This window comes from Macrotis lagotis, chromosome 7 (assembly GCF_037893015.1).
Source record: "Macrotis lagotis isolate mMagLag1 chromosome 7, bilby.v1.9.chrom.fasta, whole genome shotgun sequence".
Classification (NCBI taxonomy): domain Eukaryota; kingdom Metazoa; phylum Chordata; class Mammalia; order Peramelemorphia; family Peramelidae; genus Macrotis; species Macrotis lagotis.
In genome coordinates, this window is record NC_133664.1 from 22048600 (window position 1) to 22074198 (window position 25599).

Consider the following 25599-nt stretch of genomic DNA (forward strand, 5'->3'; position numbering starts at 1 on the left):
GGGCTTTCGACCCCGGAGGCTCAGCAGGAGCAGCGTGGCTTCTGCCACCTGTCTTATCTCAGGTCATGTAAGGTAAATGCTGGGGACGCGGGACTTCTCTCTGCGACTGATGGCAAGGAGGGCCATGGGCGTGGGCACATCCTGGAGAAGGAGCCCCTCGGCCAGGGCTCTGCCTAATTGCTCCACTTCCCTTCTGAAAAACCTCTTGGTTTTGGTATAGAATTGGATGACAGCTTTCAATTTAAGCGGACTTGGAAGTAAAACTGACTCATAATGTTAGCATTGCTAATGATCTTTAATATGTTGATAAATATTTTATGAGAAGCAACCTACCAGGGGAGGCAGCCTGGGCCAGAGAGTCATAGATGGGGAGGCTTACTGTTGTTGTACAGAGGAGGCAACTGAGGCACAAGGAGAGTCCAAGGGACTTGCCCAGGTTTACATAGCCAGGAAGTGTCTGAGGCAGAATTTGAACCTAGGTCTTCTTGGTTCTATCTCAAAATCCTTAATGCTGAGCCTGTCCCTTTGCCTCTGTAGCTGAGTCTAGAAAACGTGAATAAGATTGGCCCTAGTGTTCCTAATCATCACATTGTGAAGGTAACAAATAAATTGTGATGGAAAAGTAGTCAGATAGGAAGGATATATATTCACACACAAATTTTTTTGTATTATATTTTTATAATACACAGACCCATGTTTGTGCCCATGTGGGTGTATACATATATATTGTATATATTTGTATATATAGAGAGGTATGGATACATAGAGATAGAGAGAGATATACAAGATTAGGAGTTATTTTCAATTATTCTGACATCCTCAGTCCTATAGAAAAAGGAAGAGGCACTGAGGGCTAGTGGTTAGAGCCAGAAAGACCTGGGTGCAAATCCTCCCACAGTGTTGGTTGAACTTCCCACATCCTGGGCGGTAGGTAGCTCAGTGGGCAGCGGCCCTGCGGGATCTCAGAGCCAGAATGCTAGAAAAGATCACAGAGAGCAATTATCCCTCTGCAGGTGAATCACCAGCCTACATTGTGGGGAGACTTTGTCTCAAGGGAATTGTACGTGCTGGAGAAAAGTCAAGGCTGGAATCCTGCAAAACCTCTTCTCTCTAATCCCCCCCACCCAGCCTTGTGAAGGGAACCCAAGTGTAGACTCTGCTAATGGGCCTAGTCCCTAGGAAGGCAGGGGGCTGAGTAGATGTGGGGAGAGGAGGGGAGGGACTTAGAATGCATAGGATGTTTAAAGTTCCCCAAATCCTTAATTTTTTTCAAGATTGAGGCAAATGAGTAGCGGGGGTGGCCTTTGTATTTTTTAAATCACAGGTATACTAGATGTCAGCCACAATCCCATTGTTGTCATCACATTTCCCAGAAGCTCAAGAATGACATGGGGCCCAGTGATGCTGTTTTCCCCTTTAATCATGGTACAGCCTTATGAATATTAGTGCCTGAAATAAAATTCATAAAGTATATAAATAAAGCAAATACCTGAAAATGTTAGGGAATAAATGTGAGACTCAGGAGAGTCTCAATTGCAAGAGAATTCCCCCCCGCCCCCGCCACCATAACCTATGGTTAGGTTCATGAGATTTGGAGGGTCTTCTGGCGGTCAAAAGTTTGGTGACACATCTAAGCCCCTACTCTAGTTTGTGCCCAGCCCTGGAACAGATGCTTCTTCGGTAGCCAAAGTGCAGTAGAGCCTTCCCTCAAGGGTTTGCCATATGTCCACACTGCAGAGGGGACACAGAACAAACCCCAAAAGTCCACAAGCGTGGTTGTGGGCAGGGGGGTTCAAGCAGCTGGGGTGTATGTTAAGAATGACTTCAGAGAGAAAAGGGGGTGTCCAGGGAATAATAAATGAGGGGCAGCTAAGTGGGCATTAAGTGTCTGAATTCAGATTTGAACTCAGGTCCTCCTGACTCTAGGGTCATTGCACTATGGATTCAAACGCTTAAGACATATTTGAGTTATGTTTGGGCTTTGGAGTAAAATCATGTTTGCTCTTTTTAAAACTGTAGATTTGATTTGGTTTTTATTTTAGTCTAATTGGGTGCATAAAGTGAGAGAATTTAGATTTAAAAGGTTTAAGTATGGCCAGCCATTGTCTAGCAAAGTGGCTGTGCTGATGTTTTTGTAAATATTTTCATGGTAAATTTTTATGCATCTCTTTTAGTTTTACATTTCTTAGGTTTCCGTCTGTATCTCTCCCTCTCTTAGTTATGACATTCTAAATAGAGACTCAATTCTCAGAGCATGGGAAAAGAAGTATTCTAATGGCTTCTTGGAAAAGAAACATACTGTCCCATTACTATTTCCTTTCCCTACTAGAAGATTGTCCATCTTTTTGCCAGGATAGATAGTAATCCCCTTGAGGGAAGCATTGAGTCATAATAACAATTTATTAAGAGAGCCGTCTCTTAGAGCAGAGACTTTCCATTTTTGAAAAAGAGGAAGAGGAGAAAAAACCAATCAGTGTGTTTTTAATCATGACCTTCCGTCTGCCACATGATGGTGGGGGGAGCCTCTGTGGAGGACAGATAGGACATTCTGTCAGTTTGATCATTTGGAAGAGGGAAAAGAAGTGATCCACAAGCACAGTGACATGCATTTATATCTGGGTCCTGAGTACAAAGACAATCAGGTAGCCAGAGCACTGGAGTTGGGAAGACCCGGGTTCAAATGCAGCCTCTGATACCTAGTAGCCAGGGGATCCTGGTTGAGTCACTTAATCTCTGTTTGCCTCAGTTTCTTCAGCTATAAAATGGGATAATAATAACTCCTGCTTCCTAAGGTTGCTATGAGAATCAATTGAGAATACATGTAAAGTATTTTCTAAGTCTCAAATTACTACATAAATTTCTATTTGCATTACAAAATGCTATATAAATTGCTAATTTGATTCAGTCTTTGCCCTCAAGGGGCTGACAATCTATCATGGGAAAAAGCGGAAATGTTTTCTAGTCCCATGTGTGTAAAAGAACTAGAGGAAGGGAAATAGTAATGGAAGAATATGTTTATTTCCCAAGAAGCCAATAGAATATTTCTTTTCACATGTGCTGAGAACTGAGCCTTCTATTTAGAATGTCACAACTAACGAGAATATGAATAAAACCCTGGATTTTGTAGTTGAACTGGCAACATTCGACATTTGATAAAGGTTCTGAAGACAGTGCTCCCTAGATGTGGGCCCTGTTTTGGCTAATAATTTTAGTGTATTAAGTTTAAAAGCATTTTACAAATAGCATCCTATCCCCTGGTGCTCCAGATATTGTTGTTCTCATTTTACAGATGAGGAAACTGAGGCTTAGTTGAAATGACTCATCGCTGTCACTGCAGTTAAGTAAATGTGGGTTTGAATTTGGGCTTGGATGTCTCAGGACTCCATGACTTGTTGATTGTTCCGAACCATAGAATTGTAGAACATACCCCATTGAAGCTCAAGCAAATGGTAGCTGAGAGACCTTCGGATTTGGCCACAAGAGCAAGGATCAGTTTTTCACTTGACCACTGGCAATAGTTGGGTTCTCCCCCATCCCCAGTAATTTTTTTTAAAAAAATGTTTTTCCAGCAAAAAGTAGAAATGGCTCTTAATAGAACCAAGATGGGAAAAGCTATGAGAGTCAACCAATGGTACAGAGAGGAGATTCCTGCTGGGGGATCAGCCAGCCAAAAGGGTGTAGAAGGATCAGTTCATAAGGAGCAGAAGACACTGAGGCTTGGAAAAATTTTTTTAGATCTTATTAGTGCCCATAAAGGACAATAGCGAGAGCCCTAGTTAATACTGACCTATACCTACATCTTTTTTTTTTTTAACAAAATTTTTATGAAAAATCTCTTATTTGCACATCACTGGTATCCTTTATTGGTAGGGAACAAGAAGGCTTTCACTGGTGATTTTCCATAGTAGGCGATGTCTTTACTCTTACCCAACTGACTGAAAGAGAAAGGGTTTTTATAAATGTTGTATCCCATTGTGCTTAATGCATTTCGGATATAATAAAGCATTTGATGTGATAGAGGACAGAAGACCATTTTCAAATTTCCCTACCAATGAGATATAACCCATCCATAGGTGCTTATTCATCAGTGAATGTGCCTATCTGGAGTGGGCAGTGCCACTGGCCTGTGAGTTTGACCAAGAATTAATCAGAGTAGAGTAGACTGACTGGCTTCAGGAGCTCTGTGAGCAGCCCCAGCCTTCCTCCAGGACAGACGTCCTTGTTGCTAACACCAACACCCACAGGGTCATGAAGACCCTCACATAGTAGTCTCCGAAGGTCTGAAAATGATGGTGAAACAGAGGCTGTTGGGGAGACACAAGTACTGGGTGTGAACAGGCCTGTGATACTCAGTGGGGAAGAGCAGGGTTGGCAGATGTTGAGAGATCAAGGAAACGGATGATTGAAAGATAACCGAGTCCATGTTGATTGTGAGGGTGCATGAGGATAGCAAGTGGGCAGCCTGAGGACTCCGCCGGTGTTCTGGTGAGATCATGAGAAAAGACCCCAACAGGCTGGAGGGGCCCCCTTGTGAAGATGCCTCGAAATGATGGACACTTTTGGAGGGTCCCCTCCTCTCTGGCCATCTTTTGGGGGAATGTGAATGAGAATCACATTCCCGGGTCAGAGGAAAGGTTGTAATGGCCATCATTTCAGAGTGTGTCCAAATGTGCACCAATGGGACAAGTGTTACCGATGTATATTCTGTGACTGATGGAGACTCTGTCCACTCCAATACAATTTCCTTCCTTGTTTCTTTTTTTTTCCTGATGGTTGTGGTCAGCGTGTGTAGTGTTTGAATTCCACCACCCAGGCTCTAGGAATATCAATTCAGACTGTTGGAGAACTCTGATTTTGTGGTTGGAAAGTAGTTGTGAGTTAACCTATGTGGTGTTATTAACCCCAATGCCTTGCAAAAACTTAAAAAAAAAAAGAATATGGGTCTCTGATCCTGAGAGAAGGTTGAGGGACCCTCTGTGATCCTACAAAGTTGAGCCAATTGTGAAATCTTTTTAGGACTTAACTTTTTTTTTTTGCTCTTTGCAAGGCAATGGGGTTAAGTGACCTGCCCAAGGTCACACAGGTAATTATTAAGGGTCTGAGGTTAGATTTGAACTCAGGGAGGATTTAATTCAAATCATTTCAGGGAGCAGCTAGGTGGTGCAGTGGATAGAGGCACTGACCCTGGAGTCAGGAGGACCTGAGTTCAAATCCAGCCTGGTCTCTCTCTTGGTCTCATTTTTCTTGTCCATAAAATGGGGGAATAATAATGGCACTTACCTCTTCAGTCTATTGTGAGTATTAAGTGAGAGGCTATTTTAATGCATTCTATAAACCTTGGGGTGGTATGTAAATGATGCCACTTATTGTAGCTGATGATGATAGTGGTATCCATTCCAGGAGGATGCCATGATGGTGATGTCATGGATGCCTCTTCTCTCATAGGGCATCACATTTGATCTCAGATTCCCGGATCTGAAAGCCAGCCTTTTGTTTTACCAATGTAATCACCACATCAGGAGACAACTTGGCACAGAGGGGAGAAAACCAGTATCTTTGGCATTAGGAAGCCCTGGTTCAAATTCCTTTATCCTTACCCCAACATGGACCTTTACTGCTCAGTTCTCTAGATGGTTCTCTGAAGCTAGAAGTTGCAGAGTAAGGGGAAATCTATATTGGAAGAGGGAGTTTCTTCACTGGTTCAAAAAAAAAAAGTCACAGACTCAGTCACCAAGTCTTCAAATTGCAAGATAGCTGTGCCTACCTATACCTGATTATTGTTCAGTTGACCCTGTTAGCAGTTTTCTTGGCAAAGATGCTGGAGTGGTTTGTCATTTCCTTCTCTAGCTCGTTTTTACAGATAAGGAATCTGAGGCAAACAAGGTTAAGTGACTTACTTGCCCAGGGTCACACAGCTGGTAAGTGTCTGTGGTGGGATTTATGGCACTCCCTAATGGGGCCATACCTTTTCATGAAGCCCCTTTACAAAATGCCCAATATTTGGTCCTTTCAGTTTGACCACTTTCAGGGAGGTAGGAACCTTTGACCTTTCAGAAAAGGGAAGTTTTTCCCAATATCAAACCTAAATTGTCTTCTCTCTCATCTGTTGCTCCTAGTTCTGCCCTGAGACTGAGCCAAATATATCTCATTCCCTTTTCTGGTCCATGACCATCATGGACTCCCGAAGGCTTCCCTAGCTACCCCCGTGTTTCCTCTTGGATAAAGTAGGGAAAGAAACATTTGTACTTTCACCTTGTTGTAGGGAGATCCCAGTGAGGAACTCCCTTCACCAATGCAGATCTCCCCCTCTCAGCTCGGTAGCTGAGCATCCTTTGGAGTTGCTGGGTGGGGGGATTGGGGGATTGAAGTATAAAGAGTTTGCTTAGGACCCCCAGCACTTCACCATCTGCTAGCTTACACTGCTGACACCAATCACAGACCAAGGGGCTTCTTTGAAGCACCACCCAAAATTGTAATGTAACCTGCCCAGGGTGACAGGGTGATCTGGGCCCCTGAGGAGCATTTTCATGGGGAAGGCAGCATCTGCTTCCATGAGCATCTTTGCATTGTAGCTAGGTTTTTACTCACACAGTCTTACTTTGATTTTTCTGTAGATCCAAGTCAACTTGGCCTACCAGAGTGGGAAGGGACCCGGACGTGAGAATTTTCTTCTTAGCCTTGCTTCTTTTTTTGATTGACTTTGTGACTCCAGGTGGAACCCTTATGTCCTCATCGGCAAAAGGAAAGGGTTGGCCTCTGGGGAGGTCTATGGGACCCTCTTCTTAGAGCCATATTTTTAAATGAGTCCAATAGAATACCTAGGATTACAAAGGAAAACTGTTACATTGAGACATAATTATTAAAATATTAAAAAAAATAATCTCAGCCCTCAGGCCGAGGACTACCATATTTGTCCTCATTGTTGTAAGTGGGATCTGTAGGACACACCGTGTGCTCCCTTTGTCTGTGCTGTAGCCCGCACTGGTCAATTCTCCGGCTCTCTGTAGGCCCACCTGTTTCTACAACCAGGCCTACCTGCTGCCCTCTCTGTAGGCAATGGCCTCAAATGGGAGCTTCCTTTGTGGCCATTCTTCCCAGCATTTGTCAGGAGCAAAGGAAACTGGGAAGTGCCTCATTTGAAAATTTTGTTTATGAGAAAAGAAGATGCAGTCTTGGGATTGGGACTTCCCCCTTTCTACCTGTGCTTTCATTCAGTCGGTGGACTGTGACCTGTTAGTCACCAGCCAATCAAGCAATAAGCATTGATTAAGTGCCTACTGTATACCAGCCTCTGGCTAAGGCATCCTACTGGATGTTAAGGTTACAAAGGTGTTGCCCCTGGCAGAAGTGAGAATATACAGAATAAATACAGGGTCATTCCTCTTTGGGTGGGAGGAGGAGGATCTGGCAACGGGATCTGGAAAGGCCTCATGTAGAATAATAATGATAGATAGATAGCTAGCCTTTATTTAGTGATTTAAAACTTGCAGAAGTGTTTTGTATACATCTCATTTGATCCTCACAACAACCGAGAGAGGGACAGTTATTCTCTTCATGTTAGAGAGGACAAAGTCAAGTTAAGTGACTTGCCCACACTCACCAGGTCAGTGATTGAAGCTGAATTGGAACTTGGGTCTTCCTGACTCCGGCCTTGCCCACTGTGCCACCTGATTGCCTTAGAGTTTGGTGTTTGAGGTGAACGCTAAAGGAAACATAAGATTAAAGGCCCAGGGAAGGAAGGACGACATTGTCAGCCTAGGATGGGGGGTAATTTGTGCTGATGCTTCTTGATGAGTCGCTCTGTCCTCAGAAACTGTGAACATTCTCTGGCAAAAAAGAGTAAATTTCACATGTTGATACCAGATAGATGCACGGTAAAAATAAGGAGGCAGCGAGAGTGAGTGGGGGGTCAGAGAAGGCCTCCTGGAGCAGCTGGTGCTTCAGGTCAGCTTTGAAGAGGGTGAACTTCTTGGAAGTGGAGGTGAGTAGGGAGGCCAAGGGCTCCAGGGTCCCATACTGACGGCTGGAGGCAAAGCTCTTTTACCTGGCCAGCTGGGGCTTTTCTCAGGGGGCTGTTGAGACCCCCAAACTATACCCTGTCCCCTTTTCCCATTTGAGAAATAAAACTGGCAAAGCCAAACATTGACTTGGCTAGCCTTTCAACAACTCCTCAAGGTGCTTGTTGGCATAAGGGCCGTGCCATTGAGGCCTCCCTCTCTCTGGACCAGCCGCTCCTCTACACGACCACTTGCAAACCTCCACCTCTTTCTGACCACCATCATCTCTGCAAGGCTCAGGGGGATCTTCCCTGGATTTGTTTCACAAATCCCAATCTGATGCTTCTGTCTTGCCCCCCAACTGACAAAAGGCCCCTTCCCCCAAAGCCTGGAAACCTGTGGCCAAGGGCATGGGGAGGTCAGATGGACTGTCCACCATCCTCACATCTCATTGACTGCTGGTCATTATATGAGGCTTTCACCCTGTGGCCAATTTCTCTCAGGAGTGAGGCACAAACATTTTTTTTCTGTAAAACAGGAAATGTTTATGCTGCAGTTGACTTTAATACTCCTGGGGTTTGAATGACAGCAGAATTACCCTGGCCAAACTGGTTATTTTCTTGCCTGTGTTTCTGATGAAGATCATCTGAGTTGATCCTTGTCTGCAAGGGAGAGGGGAAGTGACTGGAGAAGAAATCCCACCAGAAATGACTGTCTCCTGGGTGGCAGAAACAGAATTTCACCTTGAAAAGCCCCCGGAGTCTGGCTGCACAAGGAGATAAAAGTTTTTTGACATGACTGCAGAATATTTTTTCCCCCAGTGGATGGAGGAAGGTAGAAAGGAGAGAAAATAGATTTGTTAACTGGGGGAAAAAATGAATTAAAATCTAAAAGAAATCACCTAAGGATGATCAGGCCTGTGAAGATTGCCTTATAGAGACCCTTAGGATGAGTCTTCCTTGTGTGGTGAAATTTCTGGGAGTGGCTTCTAGGTATAGACTGTAAGCCTGGATAGGTCCTCCAAGGGTGTCAGCTATCCACAGACTTAGAGAGACTCATCACCAGCGTGGCTGAGGAGTGGCAGATATATCTGAGAGCACAGCGAATGGAGGGCTGGAAGGGGTGTCAGAAGGCCATGAATAATGCAACCTCCTCTTTTCATAGATGAGGAAACTTCTGAGATTGAGTGACTTACCCAAGGTCACACAGCCGTAAGTGTCTGAGGCTCTCCCAGTTGCCTAAGTAAGGCCTAACTTCCTCCCCCCCCCCCCCCCCCCCCCCCCCCCGCTACTTTCCTGTCACATATTAGGTATAGAACAGCCAGTTTTACATACCTGATGATGGGGTATTTTGACTTGGTTTGTTTTTTGGAACCTTATTGTCTCCCAGGTTCTTGGGAGGAAAAATAGACAAGCAAGATGTTGTCTCTGCCCTTGAGGAACTTGTTAGTCCATTAGGAGAGAAGAATTGAGAAAACGTGCTAAAAGCCTGGAATCTGAGAGCGCTGGGGGCTCCCTTGGCAGAGGCGCTCTGGGCTGTGTCCTGTTATCTGCAGTCATTTAGAGTTTATTCACTTAAGTGAGCCACACTTTTATTGATAAGGTGTGCGTGTGTGCATGCATCCAACCCTTCCTAACCCTAAAAGAACTGAATCATTCTCTCCTTAAATCCATCCCTCGGAAGAGAGATGGCCACTCTATCTCTCCCTGGCTAGGCCATTGTGTCTCTCCAGCTTGTGGGAGGGATGACCCATTGGACCTTCTGCTTTGTGAGCCCAGCCTTCAGGACCTTAGGGGCCCCTCTACACCACAATTAGACTCCAGAGAAGCACATTCAATACATATAAAAAACACTTTAAAAATAACCTATATGTTTTAAAGAAACCACCATACTGCTCTCTACCTTCTTCCCTTTTGGGGGGCTAGTAAGCAGAACAATACAGGGTCCCCTTTCTCCCTTTTTTTTGCAGCCCATAGTGTGGACTTCTTCAGTGCTTCTTGACTTGAGTCACCTCACCATTCCACCTCTTTCCCAATTGATTTTAATCTTCCCTGGAATAAATGGACACCCTCCAAGAACATTGGGGCCACCTCTCCCCTTCTCTTTTATTTTAGGATTCATCCCTCTTTGGGTCTCTTGATGTTCTCCCTGGGGCCCCAGGGACTGTTATGTTCTTGATCATTTTATATTTAGAGCTTAATTCAGTGACGTAGATCACAGTCAGGATTAAATAAATACCCTAGTCATTGAGTTGACTCTGTTTGCAAACCTGCCGAGGATTGCTGGAGGACTAATGATGAATCACATCTTCCTCCTTTCAATAGAGAAGTAGAGGGACCATGGACATGGAATGTGGCATACATATACTCATTGGGTGTGGTTTCTGTTGGTTTTGCTTTAATGCTTTTCTTATTTTCATAGGGAGTTTGGTGGTAGCGGGGATGTTATGAAGAAATAACTTGTAAAGAAAACATTAGTGAATATTAAAAAAAAAATTACTTGGTGACATAGAAGAAGGGTTTCAAAAGATTAGATTTTGTCCAAAAAGTAGCTGAGAGTGAGTGCCCTGGAAAAACAACCCAGGTATGATGGAAGCTGGTGGACAGAGTAGTCCAGGTCTCATCTCATTGAGTTTTCATATAGGTACATGGGAAATTGGTGACCTTGAAACACTGGGGGTCTTATCCCTTTGAGTTTTTCATCTTTAATTGGTCCGTTCATATTCAGAAAATATAATTGAAGAAAACAAAATAAAATCTTTCATGGCCATTTTTTTTATACTTGGGTAATCAGCCATCAGTGTTTTCAGAAGCTCATAAGTGGGGTCCCTGTGTTGCTCAGATTGCTAGCCCAGAAACTCTAATTTAGATAATCACCCCATTTCTTTTTCTTTTTTAAATTGGAAGGCAACTTGAGGTGAAGCTTTGGGGCAAGGGATAAGTTAAAAAGATGACTGTCAGGGGTTCTTCTGATGAACTCTGAATGTACCTTGAGATATACACTATTTTTAATCCATTTTTATGTTATTTTGTTTGTGTTTTCTTTTGCAGTATGGCGCATAGGGAAATATGTTTTGCATGACTTTGTATGCAGAATCAATGCCAAATAGCTTGCCTTCTTAAGGGGAGAGAGGAGTGGAAAGGAGAGAATTTGGAACTCAAAATTTAAATTAGAATTAGAAAATATTAGAAACTGGAATTAGAAAATAATTAAATAAAATGATTTTTAAAGCATAAAGAAAAAAAGAAATCAGAAATTGTTAACTTTTTTATGTCATGGACCTCCTTGCCAGTCTGGTGATATCTATTCTTAGAATAATATTTTAAAATGCATAGAATAAAATAAAAAGGGATGTGAAGGAAATAATATAAACATCATATATATGTGTATACATAATTACATAAATAAAACATTCAACATTTAAATATTTACTTATAATTCTGGAGATGTTTAATAATAGGTGAACTTGGAAAGAGGTCCAGTTTTGTTTTTGTTACTTTTTTGGGTTTATTTTAGTCCTATTTTCGTCTTGATTTTTGCTATGAGATGAGATGCTAAGGTAATTGCGGACAAAGATCTGAGGGTCAAGAAAGATCGATTCTTGGTATTGTACCTAGAGAATCACCTAGTACATTTGTCCAAGAATGACCCATTTTAGTTGAAACATTAAGTACTAATAAACTGTAACACATAAGTGATTAAAGTGCCAAATGTTTTATTTATAAAGGGTTTTTTTTTTAAATCTGAGAATCTTTCACTCTTCTGGATTTTTGTGATATTATTTTAGAGTGAAATGAATCCTGAATTATAGTCCCGTGGCATGAATGCTGATTCTGGGGTGCTTTGTTGAAAATCCTCAGTCTGACCTGAGGGGTGTTCTCAGACCTGCCACAAGTCACATAGGGTAGAGGTGGGATTTGAACCCAGGTATCTGTCTTTCCAATCTAAGCCTGGATGTCCCAGCATTCTGTATAAAAAAAACAGTCTCCTTATGATATAGAGGGAAGAAGGCTGGGTCTGGCACTTTGGTTCATGGCTCTGCTACTTGCTTCCTACAGCATCATGGGCCAAGTCGTTTTCTAACTCTGAAGCAGTTTCCCTAGCAGTGAGATAAGAGGGTTAGATGAAATGACCTCTACAGTCCTGACTTTCAGTGTAATGTCCTCCTCCTGGACAGTTTGGAGTTATAGTGTCCACACATTGAGAAATAGCATATTGCTCTTTTTGGAGATCAGACAACGAGCAGGGAATGAGGATGCTGTCCTGGATGGGTGGGTTTCAAAAACCAAGCGAACCATACAACTTGACTCCTCTTGACTGTCGCTTTTGGAGTGTGTCATTAAAGCCATTTCTTGGGAGGCTTCAAGAAGATAGAGCAAAAATATTATCAAATTTGATGTCATTTCAGTTCTAATTTATACTCCTTTTGCTAAGTTTTAGAAATGGAAATCTCCATCATTCAGTTCCCCAGAAGCCTTTTTGAGAGTGAAAGAAGTCACATTCATAGAAGTTAAATATCAACAATTATTTATTAAATACATTAGTGCCTTTTGTTTTTACATTGTAGTCAAATTTATGGATCATCTGTCCATTCATTCATCCATCCATCCATCCATCCATCCATCCATCCATCCATCCATCCATCCATCCATCCATCTATCCTTTGTAACCCAATAAAAGAGTAAAACCAGTTGATGCACTGTGATGCTGTGACAGTGTGTGGTATGTGTCACTAGCAGCCCCCTGGCACTCTTCGGGAAGGAGGGAGGTCTATTTCTTCATCTCTCCACTAGCATCAAAATTAACTTTTCTTCTGCAATGCATGAAGTCATTATTTGTGTTCTTCTGATTGGGCTTTTATCAGTTGATTCCAAGCTGACTTTTCCCTTGCTTCTCCAAAGGCCTCTCATTTGTCCTTTTCTACAGAATAAACTCATTCTTCATTCTGTTTTATCCTGTTTTTTCATCTCTTCATCTCCCAACTGTACTCCAGATTTCTACCTCACTCTGATCATGGATTCTACCTATTGGACCTCTCCTCATCCCTTTAACCTCTCCCTTGATTGTACGGCTCCTCCTAGAATGACCATCCATGTCTCCATTCCCCTCCAAACTGCACTAAGGCCTTCTGTCTTCCATTTTGGATCCCTCTGTTCACCAAACTCATCTCCCCCCACCTTCCATCAGAATGGGAGCTCCCTGAGGGTATGGACTGTCTTTCCTTCTATTTGTGTTTACTATGGTTACACATTTTATTTGCAATTTTTCACCACCACTACTATGAAATTCTGGGTAGAGGTGTGTGTATGTGTGGGGGGGTCTTTCTACTTTTGACTTTCTGGGACATGTGTCTGGTGGTGGGAACTCCAGGTTAAAGGGGTAGGATTCTCCTTGCACTGAGTCGTTCTTTGAAGTAATCTTCTCCCTTCCATCCTTCCAAATGTCAAGGAATATTTCTCATGTTCTTGTTAATGGGACCAGTCAGTAAGTGATCCACTCAATTTTTACCTTGATATTTTATTTCAGAAGACTGATTGAATCACTTTGAAGACCGTAAATGCTCTGTAAATGTGTGCCATCCTCTTCCTCATTTTTTATCATTATTTTTGTTTGTAGCTTATAGAATCTAATGCATTTCCTCACCACAACTGGTATATGCTCCTACAAACCTGTTTGCCCAAACAGTGTCTCATTTAATATGCATGAGCAGAGCTCAATATTTTAGGAGACTTGTGGTGAGATTTTCTGTAAAGCAGATCTGTTTATAATTAAAATATGAAGATGCACAGCTTGGTGTCTCCAACCTTTGACCCCTCTTCTCTCTTGAATTGCTACTTTCCCCATCATTATTTTTCTTGTCTAGGAGAGCCAGTTGCTGAAGTTAAAAGACACCAAAGCACATTTTGTTTTTGGGATTCTGGTATCTTGCAGTCACCTGGAAATGAGAAGTTTGAGGTTGGGTTTGAGCTCAGGAAGATGAATCTTTTGTTTTTTTGTGTTGTTTTTTTTTTTTAGGTTTTTGCAAGGCAAATGGGGTTAAGTGGCTTGCCCAAGGCCACACAGCTAGGTAATTATTGTTTGAGGTCAAATTTGAACTCAGGTACTCCTGACTCCAGGGCCGGTGCTTTATCCACTGCGTTACCTAGCCACCCCAGAAAGATGAATCTTGCTGGCTGGACCTGACCATTGTATCACCTGACTGTGGGTCTTCCTTTTGATTAGTGAACTAGATTTTTTTCCCTGATATTTACTGTTTTTAATTTATTTTTTCACATTCATACAGCAGTCTTATTGCACAAGTAAACAAAATCTCCTTCCACAAAGATAGAGAAATTTCAAGAAAAATAAAATGAAAGAAAAAAGTTAAACTAGATTTTCAAACAAAGTCTAGGTAGTGTAAAGAGAAAAGGTTTGTGTTGCTCTTTAGTGGGAGTTTTAGCAGCATCTGCCTTTTTCTGGACTTGGCATTTGCTCACATCTGGTGATCGCCATGGTAGAGATGGGTGCTGAGTTTGCCTTGGGTTTCTCATTCTGTGATTGCTTCTTTGTGGTATTAACCACGTGTGTGTGAATTTAAGCAGCTTCCTTTGAGCCAACTGCTATCTTCCTTCTAATATCTGAGGTAGCAGCCAGTGGTGATTCCATTCTGGGTCCTGGAGGTTGGCCTTTTGTCTGTCTTGGATTTAACCAGTGATGCTGAAGCCCTGCATTTTGGATTTAGTTCTTGCAGAGCATCCTGTGAGCATGTAGGGAGTCACGGCCTCTCCTTGCCCATGGATGACTTTCTTTCCCCAGTTTTGGTTGACTGATGATTCCCAGATGAAGATCTCTCTCATTTGTTCTGTCTGCTTGTAGACTAGTGATTGACATATCATCACCTCCATTAGTCTATGACCCCTTTAAGGGTAGGTAGGGCCTGTGTTTGCTGTTCCTCATATCTTCAGAACCCAACATGGTACCTGGAGCACCATAAACTTATTTATGGCATTAATGGAAGTTTTTAACTAAATACATTTTTTTTAAGGATTTTGCAAGGCAGTGGGGTTAAGTGGCTTGCCCAAGGCCACATAGCTAGGTAATTATTAAGTGTCTGAGGCCGGATTTGAACTCAGGTCCTCTTGACTCCAGGGCTGGTGCTCTATCCACTGTGCCACCTAGCTGCACAACTAAATACATTTTGAGTGAATTTTTTTTTAACTTTATGTTCCTATATGGATGATGGTAGGGCCTGTTGTTTGGACCTGAATCCCATCCAACACTCTTGATGGAGAACACAACAGCAACATGCTATGGAGACAGAGACAGTTCCTGCCCTCAAAGTGCTTACATTTCATTAGAGGCAATGTAGTATGTAAGTTGGTGGGGATGTTTTCAATAGTTTGTGGCAGGTTGCTAGCAGCAGAGTGGAGGCAGAAAGGTTTCTGGGAGATGAGCAACTCTTGGAACGAATGCATTTTCATGCTGATAAATCCAAGATCTTCACATTCCTTGGGGAATGCTACAAGATCATTTTAGAACCATCAGCTCCTGAGAGAGTTGATTTTACCCCCTTTTTATAGATGAGGAAACCGAGGCAGACAGCAATTAAATGACTTGCCTAGGACAAATGTTGAAAGCTGGATCTGAACTTGGTCTTCCCATCTTGGTCTGGTGCCCTAACTGCTGAACCACCTAACTGGGAGATTAAGTAGTTTTCCCAAGGAATATCAGATGGAAGTGACACAGCAGCCTCTGGGTGTATATGTGTTTATGTAATCACATTTTATTAATGCTCTTTTCTTTCCCTACTCTTCCTTGGCTGCATCTGCCAGCAGCTCCTTCTGTTCAATTGCCTTAGTCCACAAAACAGTTTATTTAGTCTTTTTTGTTGTTGAATAGTTTCAGTTGTGTCTGACTCTTTGTGACCCTATTTGGGATTTTCTTGGCAGAGATATTGGAGTGGTTTGCCATTTCCCTTTCTAGCTCATTTTGCAGATGGAGGCAAACAGGGTGAAGTGACTTGCCCAAGGTCACATAATGAGCAAGTCTCTGAGACTAGATTTGAACTCAGCTCTTCCTGACCCCACATTGTTACCTAATGATAAAAATTGTACAAATTATGTGGAGACAGCTGGCTTAGGAAAAATAATTGGAGGTATTTAAGCATAGGCTAACACTCCATTTCCAGGTGACCACTGAGGTCTCCTGCTATTTGGAACTGGTAGTCTGCTACCCAACATTTTAGTGGCAGAGGTGAGACATAGATTTGGAATTCATAGTTCAGTGCCCTCTCCTTGTGATAGCTATGAATTTTTTTTAATTTTTTTTATTTTTTAGGTGTTTGCAAGGCAAATGGGGTTAAGTGGCTTGCCCAAGGCCACACAGCTAGGTAATTATTAAATGTCTGAGACTGGATTTGAACCCAGGTACTCCTGACTCCAAGGCCAGTGCTCTATCCACTACGCCACCTAGCTGCCCCCTGATAGCTATGAATTTTCAAAGCCTTTTGGGGACCTGAAAGCTGCTTCCCCTCACCACTTCCACATGATGACCCTTGAAGCTTAAATACTAGAAATAGCAAATGTTTGCAGAATTGGACTGATGTGAATTTTAGCAGACCATCTGGTCTCAGGGAGCTGAGAATCCTTGGGGTGACCTTCCATTTAGTCTATATGTAGTCTTCAATATTTTTATGACTTCAGTCCTCTTTAGCATGTCTACTTCTTGAGGGCTGGTTCTGTTTTTGCTTTTTTTCATTGTAGTTTCAGCAGGTCAGTGTGTGATAATAAAGTTCAATTTCAGTAAACATTTATTGGGCCCTGCAATGGAGATAAAAATAGGAAAAAATCAGCTTTCTGTCCTTAAGGAGCTTATTTTTTTTTTTATTTTTAAAAATTTATTGGGGTGGCTAGGTGGCGCAGTGGCTAGAGCACTGGCCTTGGAGTCAGGAGTATCTGAGTTCAAATCCAGGCTCAGACACTTAATAATTACCTAGCTGTGTGGCCTTGGGCAAGCCACTTAACCCCATTGCCTTGCAAAAATCTTTTTTTTTTTGTATTTCAAATTTATTTTTATTAAAGATATTATTTGAGTTTTACAATTTTTCTCCAATCTTGCTTCCCTCTCCCCACCCCCCCACAGAAAGCACTCTGTTAGTCTTTACTTTGTTTCCATGTTGTACCTTGATCCAAATTGGGTGTGATGAGAGAGAAATCATATCCTTAAAGAGAAGAGAAGTCTAAGAGCTAACAAGATCAGACAGCCTTGCAAAAATCTTAAAAAATATATATATTTAAGGCAAAGTGGTTAAGTGACTTGCCCATAGTCACAAAACTAGGCAATTATTGTGTCTGAGGCCAAATTTGAATTCAGGTCCTCCTGACTCCAGGGCTGGTACTCTATCCACTGCACCACCTGGCTGTCCCTAGGAGCTGACTTTTTAATGGGAAAGATAGTCCTCAAGGAGCTTTCTTTACTGGGGAAGACAGACTTGGAAAAAAATGGGGAGAGCATAACAGTGGGGGGATATCTGCCTTGGGGTTACTTCTGTCTGTGGAGTTGAAACCAGGTTGAGCTGCAGATGGACTGTCACTGAGCTAGACATCCACTTTCTGCTCTTTGAAGGAAGGCTTTGGGAGGAGTCCTTTACACCCTACAGCCCAAGAGGAGAAGAGGTTGAGGGAGGTGGTACCCAAGGCCTAAGTTAGCACAAGATGGTGAGATTAGGAGTGATCAATTTATCTTGAAAGGGGTTAATTACTCAGCAAATACTTAAAAAATACTCCTCAAATAACTAGCATTTCTATATGCTTTCAGGTTCCTAAAAAACTTTAAATATTATCTCATTTGTTTTTCACAAACTCCCTGGGAGGTAGAGTCTTATCCCTATTTTCTAGATTAGGGAACTCAGACAGACAGGGGTTAAGTGACTGGCCCAGAGTCACACAGTTAGGAGATATCTGAAGCAGATTTGGACTCTGATCTTCCTGATTAAAAATCCATGGTCCTATCTAACTGCCTAGGTGTTTATTAATGTATAGGTTGATTCACTCACCTTGACCTTCCTCTTGCCCAGTTCACTCATACACCCATATATGCTTGTACCACCATACCTAGTAGCCAGAACACGTCTAGTCCCTCCAGATACATGGCGGCTGAGTCCTGTCCTCTTGTGCTGATCTCTGAAAAGATTTCTATTCTGTTTATTCCAGAGCCCTTCGAGTTCACGCAGCCGAAGCCTAACTTTGCTCCCCCACGGAACATCGAATTCATCATCCCCCAGTAGCCAGAGACATCTCACCCCTGCACCCTCTACTGTGGTCACCGTCACCCACCACAAGTCACCTGCTGCTGCCCGAAAATCAAGGAGTCAATCTTCTGCCCAGCTCCATGATGTCAGAGAGGTAGGCCATGCACTCGCTTTGAAGTCTGGGCTCTCCCTTCATGGGTCCTGGAAGAATGAAACGGCCTCTGGCTGCTTCTGGGAGATTCTCTTCTGTTGACTGACTGGGGCAAGCAGTCATATAGGGAGAGAAATCTTGGCCCATAGAATCGAAAAATCTTTAATATTGAAAATTGTTTCTTGTTTCATTTGTGAATGATTTGTGATCTGCCTTTACTTTCAGAGTCACATGGTAAAAAGAGGAGGGGAAGAAAAAAGAGGATCTTTTTGTCCCCGGTCTCAGTTTCTTCTTTTGTAAAATGGGGGATTGGAATATATTCTTGTCCTTCTGTGGTTGTTATCTCAAGTACCTCTTCAGATTTGATGGCACCTTGTTGAGCATAGATAAGTTGGGTTTGGAGGCCTCTGAGGTTTTGATCTTAGAAGGACAATCAGTGAAATGACTTCAGCTCACGATGGGAGAGCAGAGGCTGGAAAGGGGGAAGATGAGAAAAACAGATCATGCAAAAATAGCAGCTCATCCAAAACCCCTTTTTTGACTTGGTGGGACAGTCTTTATTTTGCTCTGATTTCTGTATTTCAGAATCAGAGAGGACTTGTCTCAGGCATCAGGACTTATTCCTCGGTCTCTTCTCCCTCCTTCATGTATAACCCTCCTAGTGGTGATCGGAGAGCTGAGGAGGCATCAGGAGTGGGTGGGTGGGGTAGGTGCCCAGCTAAAATGCAAGTTGCAATACAGGAATCTTAAGTCAATCTTAAAATTATTTGATATTAATAATATCAATTAGATTTCTTTCAATATCAACTAATGAGTTTTCTTTTTAGAGAAGGGATGTGAATGTTCTCAGCTTTCTTTCTCTGCCTCTCCCCAGTGTGTGTGTTCCCAGCACTTCACACATATATTCCCCAATGTATATATGTATGAAGTGCCTAATAATTGCTTCCTGATTCAGTTTTCTTCAATCACTCATGTTAACTAGAGAGGCATTACTATCCCATTTTCCAGATGAGCAGACTGATGCCCAGGAACATGAAGTGTTTTAGTAAGTGGTGGCCTCCCAGTTTTCCAGGGCTATCCTTCTTTCCTCATTATCCCATGGGGATATGCTTTCTATCTTTTATTCCACTTTTAAATAGATGGTCATACTTATTTTCTTTTTGATGATATAGCTTAGAAAAATGGAAATATTATAGTGCTCTTTATAGGCTTTTTATAATTTTTAAATGAGTCTCTGTGGGCAAAACCATGATTCTAAGTGGGTTTTCAAGTCAATCCACCAAGTGTTTATTATGCTTTCATTCAGGACACAGAGAACCCCCAAATGAAAGCTTTCCTACCTGGGTTTCCAACCTGTGAGCTCTTCTGGGCCACATCGCCTAATAAAAACTCATCAAGACCACATGTAGAAGTTAATATTTATTTATGACTGCAAGGTTACCTACATCACCATCGAGTATAATAATCAAATGACTTTGAGGGCCACAGGTGGGCTGCAGGCTGGACGCACACAGCTTCTAAGAAGTTGACCTTCCACAGAGGGTGTGTTTAGATGACTATTTCAAATAATATGTTTTTATTTTTATAAGTGATATTTTTACATAGTGCTGTACAAAGAGAGATATGAAAAAAAAGGAAGAATAAACAGAGGGGCATCCTGGCTGGCTTGAAAGTCTTTTTTTCTCTTAGATTCCAAAGCCCCCAAGTGGAAATGACAAAGGCAGATTTTGGTTTGATGACAGGAACACCTCTGCCACTGTCCAACAGTGCAGTGGGCTAGTAAGGAGAGGCGTCCCCCTTCTCTGAAGGCATTCTGGCAGAGGTTGGATGACCACTTATTGGGCATGTTCTTGTGGAGATTCTTGTCTGCTATAGACTGGACTAGAGGGTTGCTAATGTCGTTTCTGTTTGCAGTATCTCTAACTGGTCCTTCCCTGTGGCTGTTGTCTCAGAGAGATGTCCCTTTCAACAGGAGTTCAAAGGCTTAAGCCCAGAGGCCTGGAAGCTTTGAGTTGGGGGAGGCACCAAACCTTGTGAAGTTGCCCTCTCTCTGGAGCCTCAGGGCATCAGAACACTTAGGAGACATACCTCCTAGCAGGTGTAATTTGGATTCTGAACTTTTCTCTGCAGGAGGCAGGACTCCCCTGGCTCCTTTGGTGGGCCTCTCATGTGAAAAAGCATCTTTCAAAATGGAATTTTAAAAAATTGCATGCGTTTGGCAAGGTTTGCATAATGTCTGTAATTCAATTCAGTCAACCTTTATGGAGGATTCCATAGTGCAAGGAAGGCAGATTTTCTTTGGGCTTTTGCATCTGGCCTTGCAAAGGCTCTGGCTCCTGATCCTCAGCAATTTCTCTGTGGGCTTGACATCTTCACCTGGTTTAGAATCCCAGAACCCTGATAGAAATTCTGAACCTTTTTTTTTTTAAGGTTTTTGCAAGGCAAACAGGGTTAAGTGGCTTGCCCAAGGCCACACAGCTAGGTAATTATTAAGTGTCTGAGACCGGATTTGAACCCAGGTACTCCTGACTCCAGGGCCGGTGCTTTATCCACTATGCCACCTAGCTGCCCCCTGAACCTTTTCTCAAAAAAATAAAATGAATAAAATAGAATCTAAGTTATATGGAAATCCAGTTATCAAAATAGGAACACTACATTCATTTTTTTTTGCAAGGCAATAGGGTTAAATGACTTGCCCAAGGATGCACAATTAAGTAATTATTAAGTGTCTGAGGCTGGATTTGAACTTGGGTCCTCCTGATTCCACTGCGCCACCTAGCTGCCACCCCAATTATCAAAATATGAAAAAGGCAGTTCATGTTCCAGGTTGAGAACACCTTATGTAGTCCAATCTGTACCCAAAATATTCAGCATTCAATATTTTAGACAAGTGTTCATCTTGCCCTCAGTCTTAATTGTATCAATATACTCCTTTCATTAATGTACCACAACTTGTTTGACTTCTATTGCTGGAAGTCTAGGTTGTCTCCATTTTCCAAAATACTTATATTTAAATGTTGCTCTGAAAGTGTTGAGACATTGTCTTCATAATTTCTATAAAAAGATGATTATGAATAATATAAACAAAGGAAGATTTATGTGTACTGATGAATGAAGTAATCTAAATTAGGAAAGCAGCATATGCACTTCTGACAACAATATAAATGGAAAGGACAAAACAAAACTTGGCTCTGGATAACAATCAAATGAATCCAGGATGGTATCAGGCTCCTTCTCTTCATATTATTTTGCTTGGTGAACTCATCAGCTCCTATGAATTCAACTGATCATCTCTGCAGAGGATTCAAAGAATGATTTATCCAGCCCTAACCTCTCTCTTGACCTCCAGTCTTGCTTCTCCAACTGCTTATTGGATGGTAGATTTTCCATAGACACCTTTAACTCCATATATCTGAGAATTCATTATCTTTCTCTCAGTCCTCACTTTCCCTCTTATTGTGGAGGTTCCCACCCTTCTCCCAGCCCCTCAGGCTCCCAACCTAGGAATCATCCTTGACTCTTCACTACCTCTCACCTCCAAGGACTATCAATCTCACCTATGCAGCATCTCTTATTGTATTCTGCAGCATCTCTGACTATACTCCCTTCTCTCCTCTGAGATGGTGCCCACCCTGGTGTAGACCCTCATTACATCATGCCTAGACTGTTGCAATAGCTGCTGGCATTGGGGCTCTGTGTTGGTGGGTGGAGTGTCTGCTTGCCATGACTCTTCCCACTCTAGTCCATCCTCCATTTAGCCACCAAAGCCCAGGTCAGACCATGTCACCCACCCTACTCAGTTAACTCCAGGGTCTCCTTATTGCCTCTAGACTCAAATACAAAATGATCAGTTTGTTATTCAAAGTCCTTTATAACCATCTCCCTCATCCCTTTCTCTTAAACAGTTTTTTTTACAACAGTTATCTCTCTCTTTGGTGCTTCCACCACCATCATTGGACCCTTCCTTATAACAAATTCAAAGTCAAGTAGAAATGGTGGACAGAGCTTGACAGCCTAGATCAAGTTTTGTCCTGCTGGTGCCCACCTCTCTACCTTAATCTGGCAAGAGATATTTAATAAGATGGAAGCACTGTGCTAGGCTGTGGTGGGATATGGACAGAAATGAAAGTCTTTGCCCTCAGGGAGCTTTCATTCTAAAAGAATCTCAGTGTCTTCCTTGGAAATTTTCATTGAGGCTTTCCCTATGTGGATGTGCCCCTCTCATTAGTGGGAAAAAGGCAGAGTGAAAATCTCCAAGGTAGCTGCTAATTACAACAATGAGCCTCGATAAATGAGAATCGGAATTTATTTAGGTTATTGATCGTTGTGGCTGGTGCTTATCCACTGAATATCGATTTGTATGGGGAAACAAGCAGTGGCTGTGTGGCCCTTTGAATGTATCATCAAAATTATTCTCTAAATTAGTGAAAAAATGGGATTCAAATTATAGGAATTCAATTTACACTCTCCTTTTCAGATTTCTATTGATGTCTTTTGTTTTTACTCCCCTAGATGGCCCTAATCTGTCTTCTAAGTCTTCCCCATCCTAGAAACCCATTCTTTATAGCAAAGAATTGTTTTAAAAGAATAGGAAGAAAAAAATGAGCGAAACTACTCAATACATTGAAAAAGTTCAATAAGCGCCGTGTTTCATATCCCTGTACCCTCCTCCTCCACCTCCTCTCTTCAGCAGAGGAGGTCCTCTTGTGCTTCTCCTTTTGGGCCAAACCTGAGCATCCATTCATCCCTCTGAGTTATTTTGTGGTTATTGTTCTTTCCATTTCCATTGTTGTAGTCATTGTCTGTGTTGTTTTCTTGGCCCTGCTTTGCTTTAATTGTATTTGTAACACGTCGACTTGGCAGGCTTTCCATTATTAAATGTCCAGCCGTCTTTTAAAATGAGGAGCTATTCAATTAGTAGACACAGCAAGAGGCAATTAAATTAAACCATGTATACTTTCTTGGATTAGTCAACAAAACAATCTGGAAAGACTAGAGCCCAAACCCGCCCTTTAAATCCAAACATGCTAGTTAAGGGAGTGAATAATGACAGCTTGAGGACCAGAGTAAGCCTCTGAAATCCAGGGTCCTTTTTTTTTTTTTTTTTGCATTCGGGGTAGGGGGGGCTTTCTCTGTGTTTAATGTGGCTTCAGAAACTCATTCAGGTCATGTGACTTCAGATCCAACCTGAGACACTAGCTATGTGACCCTGGGCAAGTCACTTAGCTTCTACCTACCTCTGTCAAAGGAGGGGTTTGACCTTGTGACCACTTCCAGTTTAAGATTGAGGATGGTCATAAATTCTTCTACCAGAAAGGTCTCTGTTTCTATGAGGTGACCTCAACAGGACTTTGAATAGGCCTTTGTTCTGTGCTTTGGGAGTGATAGAAGGCCAGGCATCTTAGTTGGCTTTTGGTATTTTAAATGTGCTTGTGCAAGGGCAAGGGCAGCTAGGTGACAGTGAATAGAGTGCTGGGCCTGGGGACAGGAAGACCTGAATTCAATTCTGCTCACCAGTTGACTGACCCTTGGCAAGTCATTTCATCCTGTTGGCCTCAGTTTCCTCATCTGTAAAATGAGCTGGAGAAGAAAATGGCAAACCACTACTTTATCTTGGCCAAGAAAACCCCCAAATGGGATCATGTGTCATAGCCTATGACTAACATAATTTGAACATACATCATATAGAGGTCATGTTTGATCTTGAGTGTTGTCCCTAAAATGTCAGCTTTGGAAGGGACTTCAGAAGCCAGCTAGATCATTTAACAAATGAGGAAGCTGAGAACCATGGTGATGAAGCAACTTGTCCAAGGTCATAAAGATACAAAATACCAGATGCCTCTCCTGCCTCTCAGATTCCCTCTGTGAAGGCTCTGAGAAGAGGGCATCCCTACTTGCTTCAGTTTAGAGGCCTTGGACTGACAGGGACCCCACTTCTAGAGACTTCTAAGCTCTAATGGCTGGGAAGTTGTACTCAGCTTGAGCATCCGTCTGCCTCTTTGGTACTGCCCCAGGAGGTTCCTTGTGTTCTCTGTGACCAAGCATTGATGGAAATGGTATAGGACCACCATAAACATGGAGGACTCTGATGACATCCATAGATAGCAGGGAGGAGGGGGAGGAAGAAGAGGAAGAAGAGGGGGAGGAAACAGCAGCATTATTATTGAGGAAGAAACCCATTCTTCTGGTAAATACTTTTGTTTCCAGAAAGAGGGTGGGAGTAGTCCAATCTTAGGTTTTAGGTACAGCCACTTTGGTGGACTGAACTTGTGCCTCAGTGTACTATTTCTGGGGGGATGCTCAGAAGGTAGTCTTTTATGGTGGACCATTTCAAAGAAACGTGCTGTCCTAGATCCAAGGAGAGTTCAGGATTTAACTTCCTAAGCACCTTGGTTTTAGGAGAAGGGTGCTTAGTGACAGATTCCTTTATGGCCCAGCCCTGGGAGGGAACCCCAGCTGTTTGGGGTCTGTGGAGGTAATGGATGCCAAGCAATGCTTCCGAGTACTGGCAGCCCCAGTGGTTAATGGGACATCGTGGAAGACTTAAGTGAAGGATTACACCACTGTGGGAGAGCCTGGGTGACTCCCCCCTCAGCAATTAAGCCATCTGAGATAAATAGATGTTGGGTCTCTGGTCTCAGAGAGCTCTGCAGAAGTGGCTTCTACCAGGGTTTTCTTTTCTTTTTTTTTTAAAGCAATTTATTTGACTATTTGAAAGGCTTTATGTTCAGGAATCCTTCTTTATGACCAAGAGGAAGTCCTCATCCCAATTGCAGACTTGTTAATGAGAGGGAGAAACCTGGTCGCTGTCCTGTTTTATCTGTTCAGGTGTTCATTATCTGCCCAGGCAGAGTCCATTCTTTAGCCCCGGGCTAACTACCGTTCTTCTTAACTCTCCCCCAAAGACCCTTCATCATATCCTGTGCTCCCTCACACTTACCTGAATCTTCTTAGAGTTTATTTCTTCTTAGATGGAATGTATAGAAGATGCTTTGCAAAAGGTGGAGGCCAGTCTGGTCCTGGACGTGCCCAGGTTTGGGTAGATGGACTGGGTCTGACCATGGTAGGTTGTGGGGTGGGGGTGGGGGGTTTCCCAGAATGTGATTCCCAAGCTTCTCTGACATCCCTGGGTCTTGAGGATGGAACTGGAGAAGAGGAGACCTCGAGTTTTCGAGTGGAAATGAGCCGTTTTTATCTGTGTCCAGATTGTTCCCTGGCCTTTC

The 25599-nt window shown here is 42.6% G+C and overlaps 1 protein-coding gene across 1 annotated transcript in view; it reads left to right on the forward strand.

Moving 5' to 3' along the window:
- The window catches only part of OSBPL10 (oxysterol binding protein like 10), a 231883-nt gene that overhangs the window by 87690 nt on the left and 118594 nt on the right, over positions 1-25599 (forward strand). The window contains exon 4 of the mRNA XM_074195628.1: positions 18188-18379. Coding sequence (XP_074051729.1) covers positions 18188-18379 — 192 coding nt within the window. The remainder of the gene's footprint in view (positions 1-18187; positions 18380-25599) is intronic.